At 31.9% G+C, this 18,539-nt stretch overlaps 1 protein-coding gene across 1 annotated transcript; it reads left to right on the top strand.

Annotated features, from left to right (window-relative positions):
• The first annotated feature begins 13,238 nt into the window (after positions 1–13,238).
• On the top strand, positions 13,239–17,865 carry LOC145115101 (GPI-anchored adhesin-like protein, putative (DUF936)). Its single transcript, XM_079051268.1, has 4 exons — positions 13,239–14,790; positions 15,867–16,190; positions 16,311–16,402; positions 16,673–17,865. Exons 1-4 carry the CDS (start codon positions 13,858–13,860, stop codon positions 17,475–17,477), a joined length of 2,154 nt encoding a protein of 717 aa, XP_078907394.1. The 5' UTR covers positions 13,239–13,857; the 3' UTR covers positions 17,478–17,865.
• Positions 17,866–18,539: the final 674 nt, after the last annotated feature.

The following is an 18,539-nucleotide window of genomic DNA, read 5'->3' as shown; positions in this document are numbered from 1 at the left end:
GAATCTTTGCTTCCATGAGAAAGTCAAAGAGTTTGGTTTCTCCAGAAGTGAATATGAGTTTTGTGTGTATATCAAGGCTAGTGGGAGTATAGTAACTTTTTTGGTATTATATGTCGATGACATATTACTCATTGGTAACGACGTTCCAACCTTGAAAGATGTTAAGTCTTGGCTTGGAAAGTGTTTTGCCATGAAAGACCTTGGAGAAGCTGTCTATATTCTTGGGATTAGAATATTGAGAGATAGAAAGAAGAGACTAATTGGACTTAGTCAGAGCACATACTTGGATAAGGTACTAAAGAGGTTTAGTATGAAAATTCCAAGAAGGGAGAGCTACCTATCCAGAGCAATACCAAATTGAGTAAGACTCAATGCCCGAGTACAAATGAGGAAATAACTGACATGAGTTTTATACCTTATGCTTCCGCTGTCGGATCGATCATGTACGCTATGACATGTACTCGCCCTGATGTGGCCTTTGCTTTGAGCATGGTCAGTCCTTATCAGGGAAACCCGGGTAGAGCTCATTGGATAGTGGTTAAGAATATACTCAAGTATTTGCGAAGGACAAAGGACTGGGTCCTTGTACTTGGTGGCAAAGATACTTTGAGAATAGATGGTTACAGTAATGCCAACTTTCAAACGGATAGAGATAACTTCCGTTCTCAATCAGGCTGGGTATTTTTACTGAATGGAGGAGCAGTTACTTGGAAAAGTTCCAAGCAAGATATGGTGGCTGATTCTACTTGTGAATCAGAGTACATAGCAGCGAGTGAAGCGTCGAAAGAAGCAGCTTGGTTGAGGAACTTCATCGTAGATCTCGGAGTTGTTCCAACCATCCAGGAGCCTATGGAACTATTATGCGATAATGAAAGAGCAGTTGCCTTAAAAAAGGAACCTAGAGATCATGGTAAAACCAGACATATCGACAGAAAGTACCATTTCATAGGACATGGAGTAGAAGAAGGCCATCTTGTTGTAAAGAGGGTATCATCTGATGACAACCTAGCAGACCCCCTCACAAAGGGTCTGAGTAGGGTTAAGCATATTCAGCATGCTCGGAGCATTGGACTGAGAGATGATATTAGTTTTAGTAGTTAGATTAATTTTATTCTGAAACTTGTAACAAAGTAAATGTAATTGACTTTTGGTGATTAAATAATAAAGTATTATTTATGAGTTTGGTTACTGCCTTTTGTCAATTGTTTATTATTGTGTTTCATATGTTGCATGTTTTACTTCCTGAATAATATGATTATTCAAACTCCACAGTCGCTCGTACTTTTGGAAGTAAGTAGTGAATTAAGACTGTCATGAATTAGATTGCAGATTGTCTAAGGATAGACATAGCAATAGAATTGCTGCAATGATTCATGAGTACTCAGAAATTGAGATTTGAGTATTGGATAAACCCTCGCTCAGAGTATTACTTCATGGAGTTCATCACGAGTAATACTGAGACGATAATATCTTATAATCTTGAAACGAAGATATATGAGTTGTAATTTGCAAAGTCGGTTATACATTGGTGATACGAAAACGCATCAGTAACTTGGTGTTATAAAACGTATTGTCATGTATAGTTTGATGAGTAAAAGATACAAGGATATGAGTCAACGTTTATTTGTTCCTTTTGCCCTAACCGGAAAAGCGATATATGTGGGCCCCTCGATGATTTGGTGTTGACTTATGTGTTGGGCCCAGCCAGGACTAAATTGATGTGTTCAATTAGAAGTCCTATATCATCACAAATCAGAAATTGGGAAACATAGATTCTGCACAAAGAGATTGATTACATTCCATGTCTTATGTCTGGGGATATCTTGCAGAACGAAGGATTATATGATCACTTATCTTAGGACATGTAACTGACTAGGTCAGAGTTCAGCAACGGCTTTTGGAAGCTACAATTTGCTGGTCAAATTTAGAAGTCATACTAGCAATTATAGTTGCAGACTTATCCAAGTGGGAGACTGCTGGATTAGGTGTCTAAGCCCATAACTATAATTGGTATGTACTTGAATTGATAACAGCACAGTCCTTTTGGGTTGCCCTCAAACCTAGCAACTGGATAAGGAAATTATGAAATGAGAGATATTGATTTATTATAAGATTAATAAATTAATATAAATGATTTATTAATATGTTAAAAGGTTAATATATTAATTAGAAATCATAATATTTAATTAACAGTTAGCCAAAAATTAATTAGAATTAATTTTGGGGTTAACTATGTTAATTATAAAGTGCAGGGACTAGTTTGCAATTATCAAATAGTTGAGTGGAAGGTTCCAGAACCTCCTTGGAAGGGGGTGGACGAAATCTATAGGGGAAACCCTAATGATTTCGTCCAAGGGGATTGGATAAGGCCTTTGGATAAGCTTAGGCCCAAAGCAAAGGAACATTAGGGTTTTCCCTAAACCCTAGATCCCTCAGCTATATAAGGAGCCTCCTGGCTCCCAAAATTGGAACTCCTTCTTTTGAAGAAACCCTAGGCTGATTTTTGCATACCCTAACCTCTCTCATCACAAGTTTCCTTCTTGCTAGCTCTTGGGTGTGATTCCATTATAGGCATTACAATTATGGTGCTAGGCTTCCAAGAAGATCAAGATCAAAGGATTACCAATTGTTTGCTATAACAATTGAAAGGTATGTAACTCTAAACCCTAATTGGTTAATTTCGAAAATAGCCTCTCTCCTTAGGGTTCTTGTTTTGCAATTCAAAGTTATATGTTCAATAGTTAAAACATAGATCCAAAGTAGGTTGCATGTGAACTTAGGAATTGTTTTTTCTAGTTTATTTGTTTTACCTAAAACCCATCACTTTTGTTCATATCACTATGTTATAGGCATTACAATTATGGTGCTAGGCTTCCAAGAAGATCAAGATCAAAGGATTACCAATTGTTTGCTATAACAATTGAAAGGTATGTAACTCTAAACCCTAATTGGTTAATTTCGAAAATAGCCTCTCTCCTTAGGGTTCTTGTTTTGCAATTCAAAGTTATATGTTCAATAGTTAAAACATAGATCCAAAGTAGGTTGCATGTGAACTTAGGAATTGTTTTTTCTAGTTTATTTGTTTTACCTAAAACCCATCACTTTTGTTCATATCACTATGTTATTGCTATCATATTGATTTGTCTTATGAATTGTTATGTATGCTCTTTTATCATTACCCACTAAGCTTTTGTAGCTTACATTTGTTGTTGTGACTTATAATTACAGGTGATAGGACTAGTGGCAAGGGTAAGGACATAGTTTGAGTTGAGATGTAGAAGGATTTAGAAGACTATTACTTTTTTTATGTTATAATGAAATAACACATGTTGAAAATTTGTACGGTTGCTTAGGTGTTATTTGTTTTTTTGTAAAAAACTCTTCAGACCTCTTATTGCTCCGCGACGCAACACACACACAACACTTTTTATTTCGCAGTTGTTTATTTTTTAGAAGTCTTCGGAGTAAAAAACATTTGTGCGTGTTCTGTTTGGTGCAACATTTGTATTGCCTCTTCTAACCTCTTCTTCTTTTTTTTCTAGCTGAAATCTTGATTATATGTTGCTGAATTCTTGTTTCACCTTCTTTTTGTTTGTTTTTTTTGGTTTATTCTTGTTGAATTATTTTTTTCGCTTTTTTATATTGAATAATGATAATTTCTTATTGAAATATAATTATTTTTTGCTGAAATATCATTATTTTTGCTGAAATATCATTATTTTTTTGTTGAAATATTATAAAATCTTGCTGAAATATCATACATTATTAATTTTCGGTATTAAAAAGTTATTTTGGTATATAAAATCGGTTTATTTTAATTTTTTAATATTTGCAACAACATGCAGATATTAAAGAATAAACACGTTTCTTATTACAGTCTGCAGTCGTTTAGTCCACCTTTTCTGCTGCAGAGGATTGCAGAGATGGTCCGCACACTTCATAAATTTTTTCTTCAAAAAAATAAACGGCACCTTACTTAAACTATGGTATGTGGATATAACTTGTATCTATGTGGTAGTATAATATACACCATATGAATGTACTAAATGGTTTTCAAATTGAAAAAAATATAGATGTACTTTATACTAGAAGTAGGGTGTTACATAACCAAAAATAACTATGTAACCATTAGATGTGAGCATCAAAATCGGGTATCCACATTTGAACTTTAATTTGTCAGGAACTGACAATTCCATAACCCGAACCAAAATGATGTAACGGGGACCATATTCGGTTTCTAACATTTGGAATGAACAAAAACCCGTTTCAATTCTAGTTCTTAATATTTTGCTACCGCCAAGCGTTGGATACGTGTCGGGACTGGTTATCGCATGTAATATTAAACATATTGATTATAACAATTATAACAAGCACCAAATATATACGTCTTTTAAATGGACCTCTATGTTCAAATCAAAATTTCATATTACCAGGCAGTGCTTAATCACATTGGCAATATTCTAATAAATACAAGATGGCTAATAAGATTATGACCATAGGCCTACAAATTAATTAATGGACACCACAGTACCATTTATCAGTGCAATGAATGAAATAGGTGTAAGGGAATTTATTATTTTTACCAATATGAAAGGAAGTTATAATAAATACAAGATGCTCCTAAATTTACAAAATTTACTAAGATCCACTACGTAACTATGATGTGGTCTTTAATAGTGAAAAATAAAGTTCCTTCGTACCCTTATTGTACATTGTGTAAGTGTCAACGTTAAACATCATTTGGTTTCGGGAAATTGACAGAAAAGTCCCGATTATTTGATTTTACACGATAATATGTCATTTCCAGTTAAAAGACAAAAAACGATTTTTTTGTTAATTTGAACCAAAATGAAATAATCAGGAATAAAAATTGGGACTAAAGTAGAACTTTTCCGAAAATTTTGAGATTTTTCTGATAATTTCCCTTCGGTTTCAACCATAGATCCATATGCATTTTTTGAAATTGAGCACGAATAAATTGATAGTTAACAATAAAGTCTATGTTAACATATTTTGTATTTAAAAAAAATTAAAAAAATGGATATTCGGAACTAGAAGCAGTTCCAAAATCCCGGGAATTGTTACGATCAGTTTTGGTCCAATATTCAAGGAACCGCTGGTTCCGATTCCTTATAATTTAGTTGGATACCCACTTATGTTTGCCGTTAGTAATCATTGGTAGAAAATTTAACGTGAAATCATACTCATGTTTTTAGTAGATGTACTAAGAGCATCTTCAATGATTAACCTGTACTATGACTTAATAATATTGTCACCTCATTATTTCATTACTTTTAACCTCTAATTAAATGACATTTTCAATGGTTAACCTCTTTCAATAATTTTTTCTTTAAATTTAACTAATCTATCCATATCTATTTAAAATGTTCTATATAATCCTATTTAATTAGTCGTTTTTAAACACATCATATTTTAATACAAATTATTCTAATAAATATTGTCCTTATAAATTTATATTTCATAAATAAAATGTCATTAAATAATTGATAGAATTAATTAACTAATAAATAAATTAATTAATTAAAAACTGAAATATAATTACAGGGTAAAATAAAATATGATTACAAGATGAGGGAGTTAAATGTACAAATGATTAAACTATATTGACTACTCAGTGTATATTGAATAATCAATAAAAATGAACAAAAAAATTATATGCTCCAATACAAATAAGTGCTCAATATAAATAAGTTAGTAGTAATAAGCTCTAAAAAAAGTTCTCGTTGGATATGCTCTAAGTTATAGGGACCATGATAAGTTTAAAAATAATCATTGTTTGATCATAATGTATATATCGATTTTTATAAAACCCAACAAGCATCGAATGCAATTAACAAAAACATTATGATTAAACCACTTATCTGATTCATTAGCTAAAGTCTATCAGACCCACAAGAGGGTTTATTGGAATAACTTTTTAAGTGTCAAGAAGATTGTACGATCCAAACCATAGTCCATCCGACAATATTACACCCCTTAGAGCATCTCCAATGGTTGAGCTATGTTATAGCTTAAAATTAGCACCATCTCATTATTCCATTAACTTTAACCTCTAAATAAATTGCATCTCCAATGGTAAACTCTTCAACTAGCTTTTTCTTTAAATTTAACTAATATATCATTATCTATTTAAAATGTTCTATATAACCCTCTCCATTTAGTTAGTCATTTTTAAACACACATTGTATTAAACACATTTTTATAATACCTCTAAAAGTCCATAAGATGTCACAAAATATTTGATAGATAAATTAAATAAAATGACAAATCAAATTAACTACTAAATAAATAAATAAATTGAAAACTAAAATATAATAAATGAGTAAATTAAAATATAATTAGAAGATGAGGGGGTAAAATATATAAAATATTAAACTATATTGACCACTCAATATATATTAAGTGGTCAATAAAAATAAGCAAAAAAATAATGTGCTCCAATGAGAATAAACGTTCATTTATAAAAAATCAATAGTAATAAGTTATAAAAAGTCCTCACCGGAGATGGAGATGCTCTCAGCAAGCAAATATACATGAAGTCCATTCTCTTAAACTGTGGCGGTTTTTAAGGTTTCAAGAATGGGTAACAAAAAGCCTAGGAATAATATTATTTTAATGCCTTCAAAGTTTGTTCATTTAACTCGAACAACATTATATAATCATTTGGTATAATTGTTAATTATTTTTTAACATTTTAATAGATAATAAATCAATTACATTAATTTCTTATTATTTATTGCCACTTCAATAATTAATGAATTAATTCCTCTTAATTAAATATTTTTGTCACCCAATCTTGAGCCGAATGTGTAACTCATAGAGACTCATGTAATTAATTGTGTCCCCAACGGGAGATTTTATTGGCACCTCTATAATACCGCCTATACCACTGCCACAATGTCACTTCTTGACTTCTGCATATATTTACTTTTATTTTTTTTTGTTATATCCCAATTTTTTCATACTTTTAATAAATAGCTGCTGGTCATTTTAATTTAATTACAAAAACATCCTTTTAATTTCAAGGACATCAAAAGCAAGGTGAATGTGATTTTTCCACTTCATATATATATATATATATATATATATATATATATATATATATATATATATATAAAAGTTATTTTGATAACTCAAATATAAACGAGAACCTGAGAACATGACATGTCCATTAGTTTCTAATGCTTCGGGCGAGATAATAAAATAATGTTCGGAAATAATTATTTTTATTATTTATTACTTACAATTCATGGCACATCTTTTTTTAACAACAAAAACATTATTAATATTATAAAAAACGCTAGATATGGGCCATAAACTAGTACAATTACTAAACACAAAACAAAAAAATAAAATGTTAACTACACAATATCACACCCCGAAAATGTTAGAAAAAACCAAAATAAATAAATATGCATATATGCATATTAAAAGTTATTAACGCATAAAAAGACAGTTGGATGTGAATAATAAAAAACAATGGGGCTCTTACAAAACAAGATATTAGCACACCCCGAAATATACAATTCAAAAGTTAAGGATCAACTTTGTAATTAATATAAAAAGACGGTTGGATGTGAATAATAATAAAAAATCATTATTAAGGATTTATATTATACTAATTATATTGTCGTGAAATATAAGGGTTTTATGCGGAAAAGTCCCATTATTTTGGGAAATTTTTTTATAGTCCTAAAAGTTTTTTTTTAACAGAAAAGTCTCATTATTTTGAGAAAAATCACATAATATGTCATTTGTTGTTCAAATATAAAAAATGACTTTTTCGTTAAGTTGGGCAAAATGTTAAATAATCGGGACTTTTCTGCTAAAAAAAACTTTTAGGACTTTATTAAAAAAATTTCCAAAATAATGAGACTTTTCTGTATTAATCCCTGAAATATAATATAAAAGCATGTAAATAATATAAATAAGATGATGTTAGATGTAATATTTGAACATATATTCGATCAAACAAGTTCGATTTATCTATTTCACAAAAGACAATAATTAAGAGAAAAATAAAAGATAAAAAAAACAATAACTAAGAAATAAAAACGTCAATGTCTCATATCTTAAGAATTAATATATTTTATTTAATACAAATATGTGATTATATTATTTTCATGTATTTATATTAAACATAATATGTGAAATAAAAATCATACATGTAATATTATTTTTATTAAGTAATATAAAGCATTAGAATATAAAATAATATATAAAGAACTGTATATGTAAAACTCGGTGGTATATATACGAGTTATTTATATTTAAAAGTACAAAAGTCGAAATTGAAATGAATGTATAATATGAAGGACTATAAATGTAAATTTTATTAATATAGTAGTATTATAGTAACGTTTTCGCTCGATGATTATTTGCCAAGTCAAAGTGGTTTTTGACTTTTAGAAATGGTTAAATGGTTTTGAGCCTAGTATCGGGTGTGAATAACAACACCCATATATATAAGGATATCTATGGATGTCTATGGAATGTATAGAAGATAACAGTGATCATCATAGATCCAATAATCGGCTCTACATGTCACATATACAACAACCAGGGACCAAGTCTCAATAAACAACCCATAATCCACAATTTGACCTAAAGTCAAACTTGGTCAAAGTCAACGGTCAGCCTCATACCACCCACGCCCAACGTAGCATGCAACTCTACGATCAACGTAGAGCACAAGGTGGCTAAACAGGCAAAATCAAGGCTACGCCCAGCGTAAGGAAAATTATGTCACACATAGAACCAAATGTCCAACTTTTTCATTAAGCTCTTAATATAGAAAGTCAATCGTTTAAGCTTTCAAATATGGACCTTTACAATGTCTGAATGGATAAAGTTCCAACTTTACCCATTAAGACACTCCCATCAAGCAAGATCTAAACTTTATGCACTAAAATGACCAAAAATGCTAACATCGCATCCATGGCTTAAAGAACAAGCATCAAAGCACAACTTTTCAAGTCCCAAGAGTGTCCCATATAACTCAAAAGGTTGTCTCAACTCCCAAAACACAAGCTCAAGGGACCAAAAAGTGACAAATATGACAATAAACAAGAACCATGAAACCAATGAGCAGGTTAGAAGCTTTTTACTCATAATGGTCCAGGAATGAAGCAATCTTGTTGGATCTATACTTGAACCTTTCATCTATGCACTTTGCAAACACCTTGTTCTTCAAGATTCAACCATCCAATGGAGAAATAAACTCATAAAATATGTCAAGGCTCAAAACAAGCAAGAGGAGGCTAGGGTTTCTCAAGGAATGATCTGAGGTGATGGAGGTTGGTCATGGGAAGGATCCCAAGAAGTTAGAGCCCTTAAATATGGCTCAAAACCTTAGGGTCAGGGTTTTGGTCTGCAGCGACTACGCCCAACTTCAAACAACCATAACTTCTTCGTTTCAACTCCAATTTCGGCATTCTTTATATGCACGGAAAGGTATTGACGAGCCCCACAATTATCTCTAGTTGCTTTTTACTGAAAACGTATCGAACTATAATCCTTAATTCATGCAAGAAGTTCAAGATATCAATTTCCCGTTTTACCCTTTTTCTTCAAGGCACAAAATCAAGGGTTCTAATCACTTAATCCAACATTACCATTCATCCGAAAGGGTCTAAACTATATTCCTTTAAAGTCCAAGACCTTCACTTGATCAAATTCCGGTCCGATGTCCCGAAATTAGAACATCACTAAAACTAGGTGTTACATTATGAGTTACTCGTTGTTTTTCTCTCTTGGAAAATATTATTTTCATAAAATAATAATTTCTCAATTAAATACAAGAGTTGATAATATTTATTAGTAATCAAATTCTAATAAATAATCAATAAGTGTCTACTTGTTATAATATGTGACCTTATAGGGTCATACGTTATTAGCAAATATCATTTTATAATGATTCTTAAACATATAGATCTTTCATGTCTATGAAATGCATATAATATAGTGATGAAGTGAATCAATCAAGTTTATTTAGTATCTTTTGTTTATAGAATTATGTTATTACTATCATATTGATTTGTGTTATGAATTGTTATGTATGCTCCTTTACCATTACTCGCTAAGCTTTTGTAGATTACAAGTGATAGGACTAGTGATAAGGGTAAGGAGATAGTTTGACTTGAGATGTAGAAGGATTTAGAAGACTATTACTTTTGTTTTTGATGTTATAATGAAATAACACATGTTGAAATTTTGTACGGTTACTTAAACTATGGTTGTGGATATAACTTGTATCTATGATTCTATGTGGTAGTATAATATACACCATATGAATGTCTAAATGGTTTTTGGATTGGAAAAATATAGATGTACTTTATACCACAAGTAGTCTAAATGGTTTTCAAATTGAAAAAAATATAGATATACTTTATACTAGAAGTAGGGTATTACATAACCGGCCAAAATTCGAACGTCTTTTAAATGGACCACTGTCTTCAAATCAAAATTTCATAATATTAGGCAATGCTTAATCACATTGGCAATATAATAAATACAAGATGGCTAATAAATACAAGATGGCTAGTAAGATTATGAACATAGGCCTACAAATTAATTAATGGAGACCACAGTACCATTTATCAGTTAAATGGGTGTAAGGGAATTTATTATTTTTACCAATATGAAAGGAAGCTATAATAAATACAAGATGCTCCTAAATTTATGAAAGTTACTATGATCCACTACGTAACTATGGTGTGGTCTTTAATAGAGAAAAATAAAGTTCCTTCGTACCCTTATGGTACATTGCGTAAGTGTCAACATTAAATATCATTTGGTTTCAACCATAGATCCATATGCACTTTTTGAAATTGAGCATGAATAAACTGATAATTAACAATAAAGTCCATGTTAACATATTTTGTATTTAAAAAAACTTTAAAATTAAAAAAAAAGGATATTCGGAACTAGAAGCGGTTCCAAAATCCCGGGAACTGTTGTAATCAATTTTAGTCCAATATTCAAGGGACCGCCGGTTCTGATTCCTTACAATTTAGTTGGATACCCACCTATGTTCGCCGTTAGTAACCATTGATAGAAAATTTAACATGAAATCCTACTCATGTTTTTAGTAGATGTATTAAGCGCATCTTCAATGGTTAATATATACTATCACTTAATATTATTGTCACATCATCATTCCATTACTTTTAACCTCTAATTAAATGACATTTTCAATGGTTAATCTCTTTCAATAATTTTTTCTTTAAATTTAACTAATATATCTTTATCTATTTAAAATGATCTATATAATCCACTTATTTAATTAGTCATTTTTAAACACATCATATTTTAATACAAATTATTCTAATAAATATTATCATTATAAATTTATATTTCATAAATAGAATGTCATTAAATAACTGATAGAATTAATTAACTAGTGAATAAATAAATTAATTAAAAACTAAAATATAATTACAGGGTAAAATAAAATATGATTACAAGATGAGGGGTTAAATGTACAAATGATTAAACTATATTCACAACTCAGTATATATTGAATGGTCAATAAAAATGAATAAAAAAGTTATATGCTCCAATAACAATAAGTGTTTAATATAAATAAATAAGTAGTAATAAGCTTTAAAAAAAGTTATCATTAGAAATGCTTTAAGTTATAAGGACCAAGATAAGATTAAAAATCATCGGTGATCATAATGTATATATCGATTTTATAAAACCCAACAACCATCGAATGCAATTAACAAAAACATTATGATTGAACCACTTATGTGATTCATTAATTAAAGTCTATCACTATTGTACGATACACACCATAATCCATCTGCAAATATTGCACCCCTTAGCAAGCAAATGTACAAGAAGTCCTTCTCTTAAGTCGTGGTGGTTTTTAAGGTTTTAAGAATGAGTGCAAAAAGCCTAAGAATAATATTCTTTTAATGCCTACAAAGTTTGTTCATTTAACTCAAACAACATTAAAATAATCATTTGGTATTATTTTTTATTTATCTCACTTAATTAATTTAATAAACCAATCATATAATTTTTTATTATTTATTGTCACTTCAATAAATAATAAATTAATTCATCTTAATTAAATATTTTTGTCATCCAATCTTGAGCCGAATGTATAACTCATATAGACTCATGTAATTACTTGTGTTACCGATATAGGGGTGAGATATTAACCGAAAAACCGAACCATAACCAAATTAACCGATATAACCAAACCATTTTAACCGAACCATTACTAAAAGATATGGTTTGGTTTCTAATTTTGATTAACTGAATACATATGGTTCGGTTATGGTTTTCATCAAAAACCAAACCATTATAAACCGAACCGAACCGAACCAATAATATTAATATTGTTTTTAATATAATATAATATTAAATATATTGTATGTAATTATATTGTGAATTGAAAATTTAAAGGGTTATTATTTGGAGTTAGATAAGATAAGTAATATTCTACCAATACAATTATATACACAATCATTCACTTTTTATAACATAGACCTTGTGTTTTTCAATTTTTATAGAGAAATATTTTTATTTTTTATGTCATCTTGGACCATTTTGGTTAACCGATATTAACCATTAACCACAACCATTAACCGTCAAAAACCATTGACCAAAACCAATATTAACCGTTACCCAATGGTTATTGAAATACATTAACCAATTGCAATGGTTATGGTTTGGTTTTGACCAATAACCGAACCAAACTGCCCCATACACACCCGTACACTAATATATTATGTAGTAGACATATCTCCAACAACTATTTATAGAGGCTTTTTAATTACTCATTTAGAGTCTTAACACTTCTGCTATAATTTCCATGTATCAACAAAATCAAAGACAAACCAATTCGAATCTTATGATTTGTTTTGAAACTTCTATGGAACTTGACCGAAATAATATAAACATCGAAACACGTAGTTTTATATTATCAACAAGTCGGTATGTTTTCGTAAGGAATTTTAGTAAGTCCGAAATATAAAAAACCGAATCCGATAGCTCATAAAAAATGTTCTTATTTGCCTATAGTTCCAATAATCATTTGTTCATTTTGTCGTAAATCCCTATAAAAATATAATATATATATATATTAAATATCTATGAATTTTAATTTTAATAAAAATATATATAAGGATGTCAATGGATGGCTATGGAATGTATAGCCCGTTAAAACCGGTTTCTGATTCCGTCCCGTCCATTTCACATTCAATCCAAAAGAGTAAAACCCTCGATCCTCGGCGTGTGTATTAATGGAGTATGGACCCGACTTTAAGTTCTTCAACCCCACTTTTTTTCCGATTTTTGTAACAGGGAAACGTGCGTCTCAACCCTCACCCAACTACTCCTGCGTCTTTCGTTAATCACTAGTTTGCTTTCTACTTTCTAGTTTCTACAACACTCAACCCATCGCCCATTTCCCCTTTTTTAACCCTTCCGCAATCGCCACTATTTGCCTTCCACTTTTGAGCTGTTTTATTCAATTATTACTAATCATAATTCATCCCCTTCGATTATTTATTCTTCTCTATTCAATCTTACCTGTAATTTCTTAATTATTAGTACCTTTTTTCCATTCTGGGTCTGGTCCATGGATGATGAAACTGTTTGCTTTTCAATTTTCATTCTAGTTTTCCGTTGTTGTCATATTTACTAACACCCATTATTGCTCCTAAAAAGCATTGACTTCCTTGTACGATAGTCACTTTCGGTTCTAGTTTTGGTTTCCTTTCAGGTATTGGGGACCGATTTAAGGATTTCTTGTATTCTATCACGAATCAGGGATCTGGGTTTTCATTGATGTGATGTGAATCGAACTTGTGTACAGAAAAAATGGCTAATCTGGTCCCTGGGGTTTTGTTGAAGCTGCTTCAACACATGAACACAGATGTAAAAGTTGCGGGAGAACACAGATCGTCTTTATTGCAAGTTGTGAGCATCGTTCCAGCTTTAGCCGGAGGTGAGCTCTTTCAAAATCAAGGGTTTTATCTCAAGGTATCTGATTCATCTCACGCCACATATGTATCATTACCCGATGAAAATATCGATCTTATTTTAAGCGATAAGATCCAGTTAGGTCAGTATGTACACGTTGAGCGCCTCGAATCAGCCACCCCAGTTCCAATTTTACATGGGGTCCGACCAGTTCCCGGCCGACACCCATGTGTCGGAACCCCAGAAGACATTGTTGCCACTCATTCTTTAGGGTTCTTAAATAACAATGGCAGTTCCACTAGTAGCACAACTACTTCTAAACTACTTGGTAATATCAAATTGCCCTCCAAAAAGGATACAAACCCCACAACTGTGAGTGTGAGATCAAATGGGGCGATCGAAAGTAAGAAAACTTCATCAACTTTAGCAAGATCTAAATCCCAATTGTCAAAATTGGTATTGAATGTAGAATCGAGGCAATCTTTGGCAAAAGTCAAACCATCAAGGTCAATTCCTTCATCTCCCACTAGTTGTTACTCTTTGCCTACTTCTTTTGAGAAGTTCTCCAATGGGGTCAAGAATCAGTCAAAGATCAAAGGGTCTGATAAGGAAATTGGTAAATTGAATTTAGGGGAAAAAGGGAGTGGGGTTCGTGGGGTGAGTTCAAGTGTGAAAAAATCTGGAATTGGAAATTCGATAAAGAATTTTGTTCAGGGTATTGAATTGGGGCCTAAGGCTTTGAGGAAGAGTTGGGAAGGTAATATGGATGTCAAGACTCCAAGATTAAAAGTCACCAAGAATGATTTGAAGCTTGAAGCTAGGAGTACTTCTGTAAGTTATTCATATAGTTTGATTTTTATTTCTATTTGAATATCTCCAAGATTGATAATTCATTGCATTGATTTCTTCACTTTTTTTTTTCTATTTTTCCTGTTGCCATTGCCTAAGATTGAAAATTTCTTCAAATACCCAATTAATTTAAGACTACGAACTTGCAATTGTTTTTAAATGAGAGTCATTTCCAAGAGTATTGTGATTCCTTAGTTCTTTCTAATTAGACTTTATATTATTTTGAATAGTTCTTTTAGTTACTCTTTTGTGTTTAAATTAGAATCATTTATGTTCTTTCTAATTCGTATTTTAGGCATATCAGGGGTTTACATTTGTCAATTTCTTTGAGCATTAGGAAACTTATTGATTGCTTATGAGATATCTAGAACAGGATAAATTGCAGTAAATAGCAACACACTTACAATTCATTTCTAATTTGGTCACCAAACTTTATTAATCATTAATAATTCATTCCATAAAACTTTTGGAAAATGTTATAAAACCATTCAACCACATTAATATTTTGCAGATTTCGGTTCAAAATTTACCCAAAATAGCTAATTTTGAAAAGCTAGTTTTAGTAACGAGTCCAGTGACCAAATTACAAATGAAGTGAAAGCACATTTCTATTTATTGCAATCTTTAGAAGGAAAATATACAGAAAGCTTGTATTTTCACCATTTTATTTGTTTAACAACTTAACTATTTTTTGTAGTGATTAAATCATTATACTTTTCTAACCATTTAGAAAAAAACGTAAAGCACAACATACATTTACCATTTCATCGATTTAGCCCCTGAACTATTTTATTATAATAATCATCAAAGAATAATAGTTTAGTGGCTAAATTGACAAGAAGGTGAAAGTAATTATGCTTTTCTTGGTTTCTGTATTTCCCCCTTTTTAGAATACTTATCTATAAAGACAAAATAGTCAAAACCTTGTTTTTTTTTTGTATTTGACCCTTTTTTAAAATACTTTTCGATAAAGAAAAGTTATTAAATCTTGTGGACAAAATCAATACCATCAGTTTATTTGTAATCTTTTATTAAACAAATGTATAACTTTAACATAGGTTCCAAAAAAATCTACAAGTGAAAGGATTCCATATAAAGAGGAAGATAACAACAACAAATCACAATCACTTACAAAGTCATTAAACAAAGAGGAAAACAAGATTCAGACACCTGTAAAGAGATCTATGGCTTATGGAGATTCGGTTGATCATGATCATTCAAATAAGCAAAAACCAACTTTAGGTAGAAAGTCAACTTCTGAGGCATCTACAAATGGTCTCCCAGGGAATTTGGTCAAAGTTTCTCTTAGTAACAAACGGTTGACCGATGCTGGTGCTGCTTCTTGGTCTTCACTCCCATCTTCACTTTCAAAGCTTGGAAAAGTACATTTTTTTTTCTTCCCATTTTCAATAAATTCAGATTATAATTTCTTTTTCTTGAATTCTATTAGTTTTTGGTATAAAGGGTTAAATGCAAGAATTTGCAATGTACTTTCATTGTAGGAAGTCTTGAAACATAGAGATGCTGCCCAAATTGCAGCTATTGAGGCAATGCAAGAGGCATCAGCTGCTGAAAGCTTACTTCAATGCATAAGGTACTTCACTAGACCTATTTTCTATGATAAGGGCATTTACGTCTTTTTGCACAAACAAGAATCAAGAACAAGTCCTTGTCCCACCTTTTTGGAACAGACAAAAAAAAATTGCAACTTTTTTCCCATTGACAAAGCGACAAACACAGTACACTATTGTCAGTGTCAGCTGTTACTGATACTCTTACTGATACTGATACTGATACTGATACTGATACTGATACTGATACTGATACTGATACTGATACTGATATATTTTGTTTTGTGTTTTAGCACATACTCTGAACTGCGTTGTTCTGCAAAAGAAGAAAACCCACAGCCAGCTGTTGAACAATTTTTAGCATTACACTCAAACTTAAACAACGCCCATCAAATATCCGAATCTTTATCCAAAACAAATCATCTTAATTCATCATTAGATCAAGAAGAAACCCCATCAGAAGAACAATTAAAACTTTCATCAGAAAGACAAAAGCAAGCAACTTCATGGGTTCATGCAGCCATGGCAACCAACTTATCATCCTTTTCAGTCTACACCAAACAACCCAAATTAACCACCACCACCACCACCAAGACTCTTACTAAGCCGGTTCTTGTACTTGAGAGCTCCACCAATGCACCATCGCCCAAAACCGCCAAGCCCCGCCAGTCGGTCAGCTCAAAGGCTGTGAATCCGGTGACCCCGCGGCGGCAGAACGGTCAAAAGGCTCGGGTGGTGGTGGTGCAACCGCCGCCGCCGCCACCGCCGGAATGGGAGAGAGGTGGTGGGTTTGATGAGGCGGTTGATTTGGCACAGAAGTTGAAAGTGGAGTCTCGTGAGTGGTTTTTAGGGTTTGTTGAAAGATTCTTGGATGCTGACGTGGACACTGCGAGTAGTTTATCGGATAATGGACAGATTGCGGGGATGCTGAGTCAGCTCAAGAGTGTGAATGATTGGTTGGATGCGATTGGATGTGGAAAAGATGAAGAGGAAACGTCTCGTATTTCACCAGAGACTATTGATAGGATAAGGAAGAAAATTTACGATTATCTCCTTACACATGTGGAATCTGCTGCAGCTGCACTTGGTAAACCCTGAGGGCAATTACGTCTTTTGCACAGACTGAGACCGAGTCCCTGTCCTGTGGTTTGTTGTGACTTGTGAGTAGTAACAACTAACACGGGGTGTAAAAGATGACTGAAATGGTTAAAGATTATATATTTTTTGTATATAAATTACTGAGAAGGTTGTTTGGGGGGTATAGATGGAGTGTTGACAAAATTTGATTATGAAGAAAGGCATTGAATTGGGGGGTTTCCTTGTGTTAAATTTCTTGTATTGTTTTGGAAATGTTCATTGAAAACTACAGAAGAAGAAGATGAGCAAATTTAGCAGATTGTCTACGAATTATGATAGAAGAGAATGCCCTAAAGATTATAAAGGGAGATGTGTTTGTTTTGATTCTTAGTAAATTAATTTTTATTAATTATTTTTCTTACGTGAAATCAAAATCTGGTTTGAATATGTACGTTGTTCTAAAAGGCTGTCCATGTGAAAGATCTCCCTAAAGTCTCTGTGATTATATATATATATATATATATATATATATATATATATATATATACACACCCCATTTATGATACTGGGCACGCACATCCGGTCTTACTTCTCTATCTTATGATCCCTCATGGATCTATGTTCTTTCTTCTTACTCTTGAATTCATTATGTATTCTTTACTCTTAACCCCTTACGGGTTACCTTTAAATTCTTACAAAGAACTCTTTTATCTTGTTCCTCTCAAGGAACTTGTCTCTATCTTTTCTAACCATTCTTATTCTGGATTCTCGCAAGAATCATCTGTCTACATTCCCAAAGGGATGCATCTATATCTTTCACTGTAGGGCCATAATCTCATTCCCAAAGGAATTATATTCTTGTTCCCGTAGGAACCATACTCTTGTCCCCAAAGGAACCTTGCTCTTATTCCCGAAGGAATCTTACTTTTGTCCCTGTAAGACCCATACTCTAATACCCGAAGAAATATTACTTTTGTCCCCGTAGGAACCATACTCTTATTCCCGAAAAAATCTTAATCTTTTAGCCGTATGAACCATACTCGTATTCCCGAAAAAATCTTACTCTTGTCCCTGTAGGAACCA

Source organism: Lactuca virosa, chromosome 5 (genome assembly GCF_052849685.1).
Source record: "Lactuca virosa cultivar CGN04683 chromosome 5, Lactuca_virosa_CGN04683_v6, whole genome shotgun sequence".
NCBI classification, from domain to species: domain Eukaryota; kingdom Viridiplantae; phylum Streptophyta; class Magnoliopsida; order Asterales; family Asteraceae; genus Lactuca; species Lactuca virosa.
Note: the sequence above shows the minus strand (reverse complement) of the source record. Positions and strands in the feature narration are given on the sequence as shown.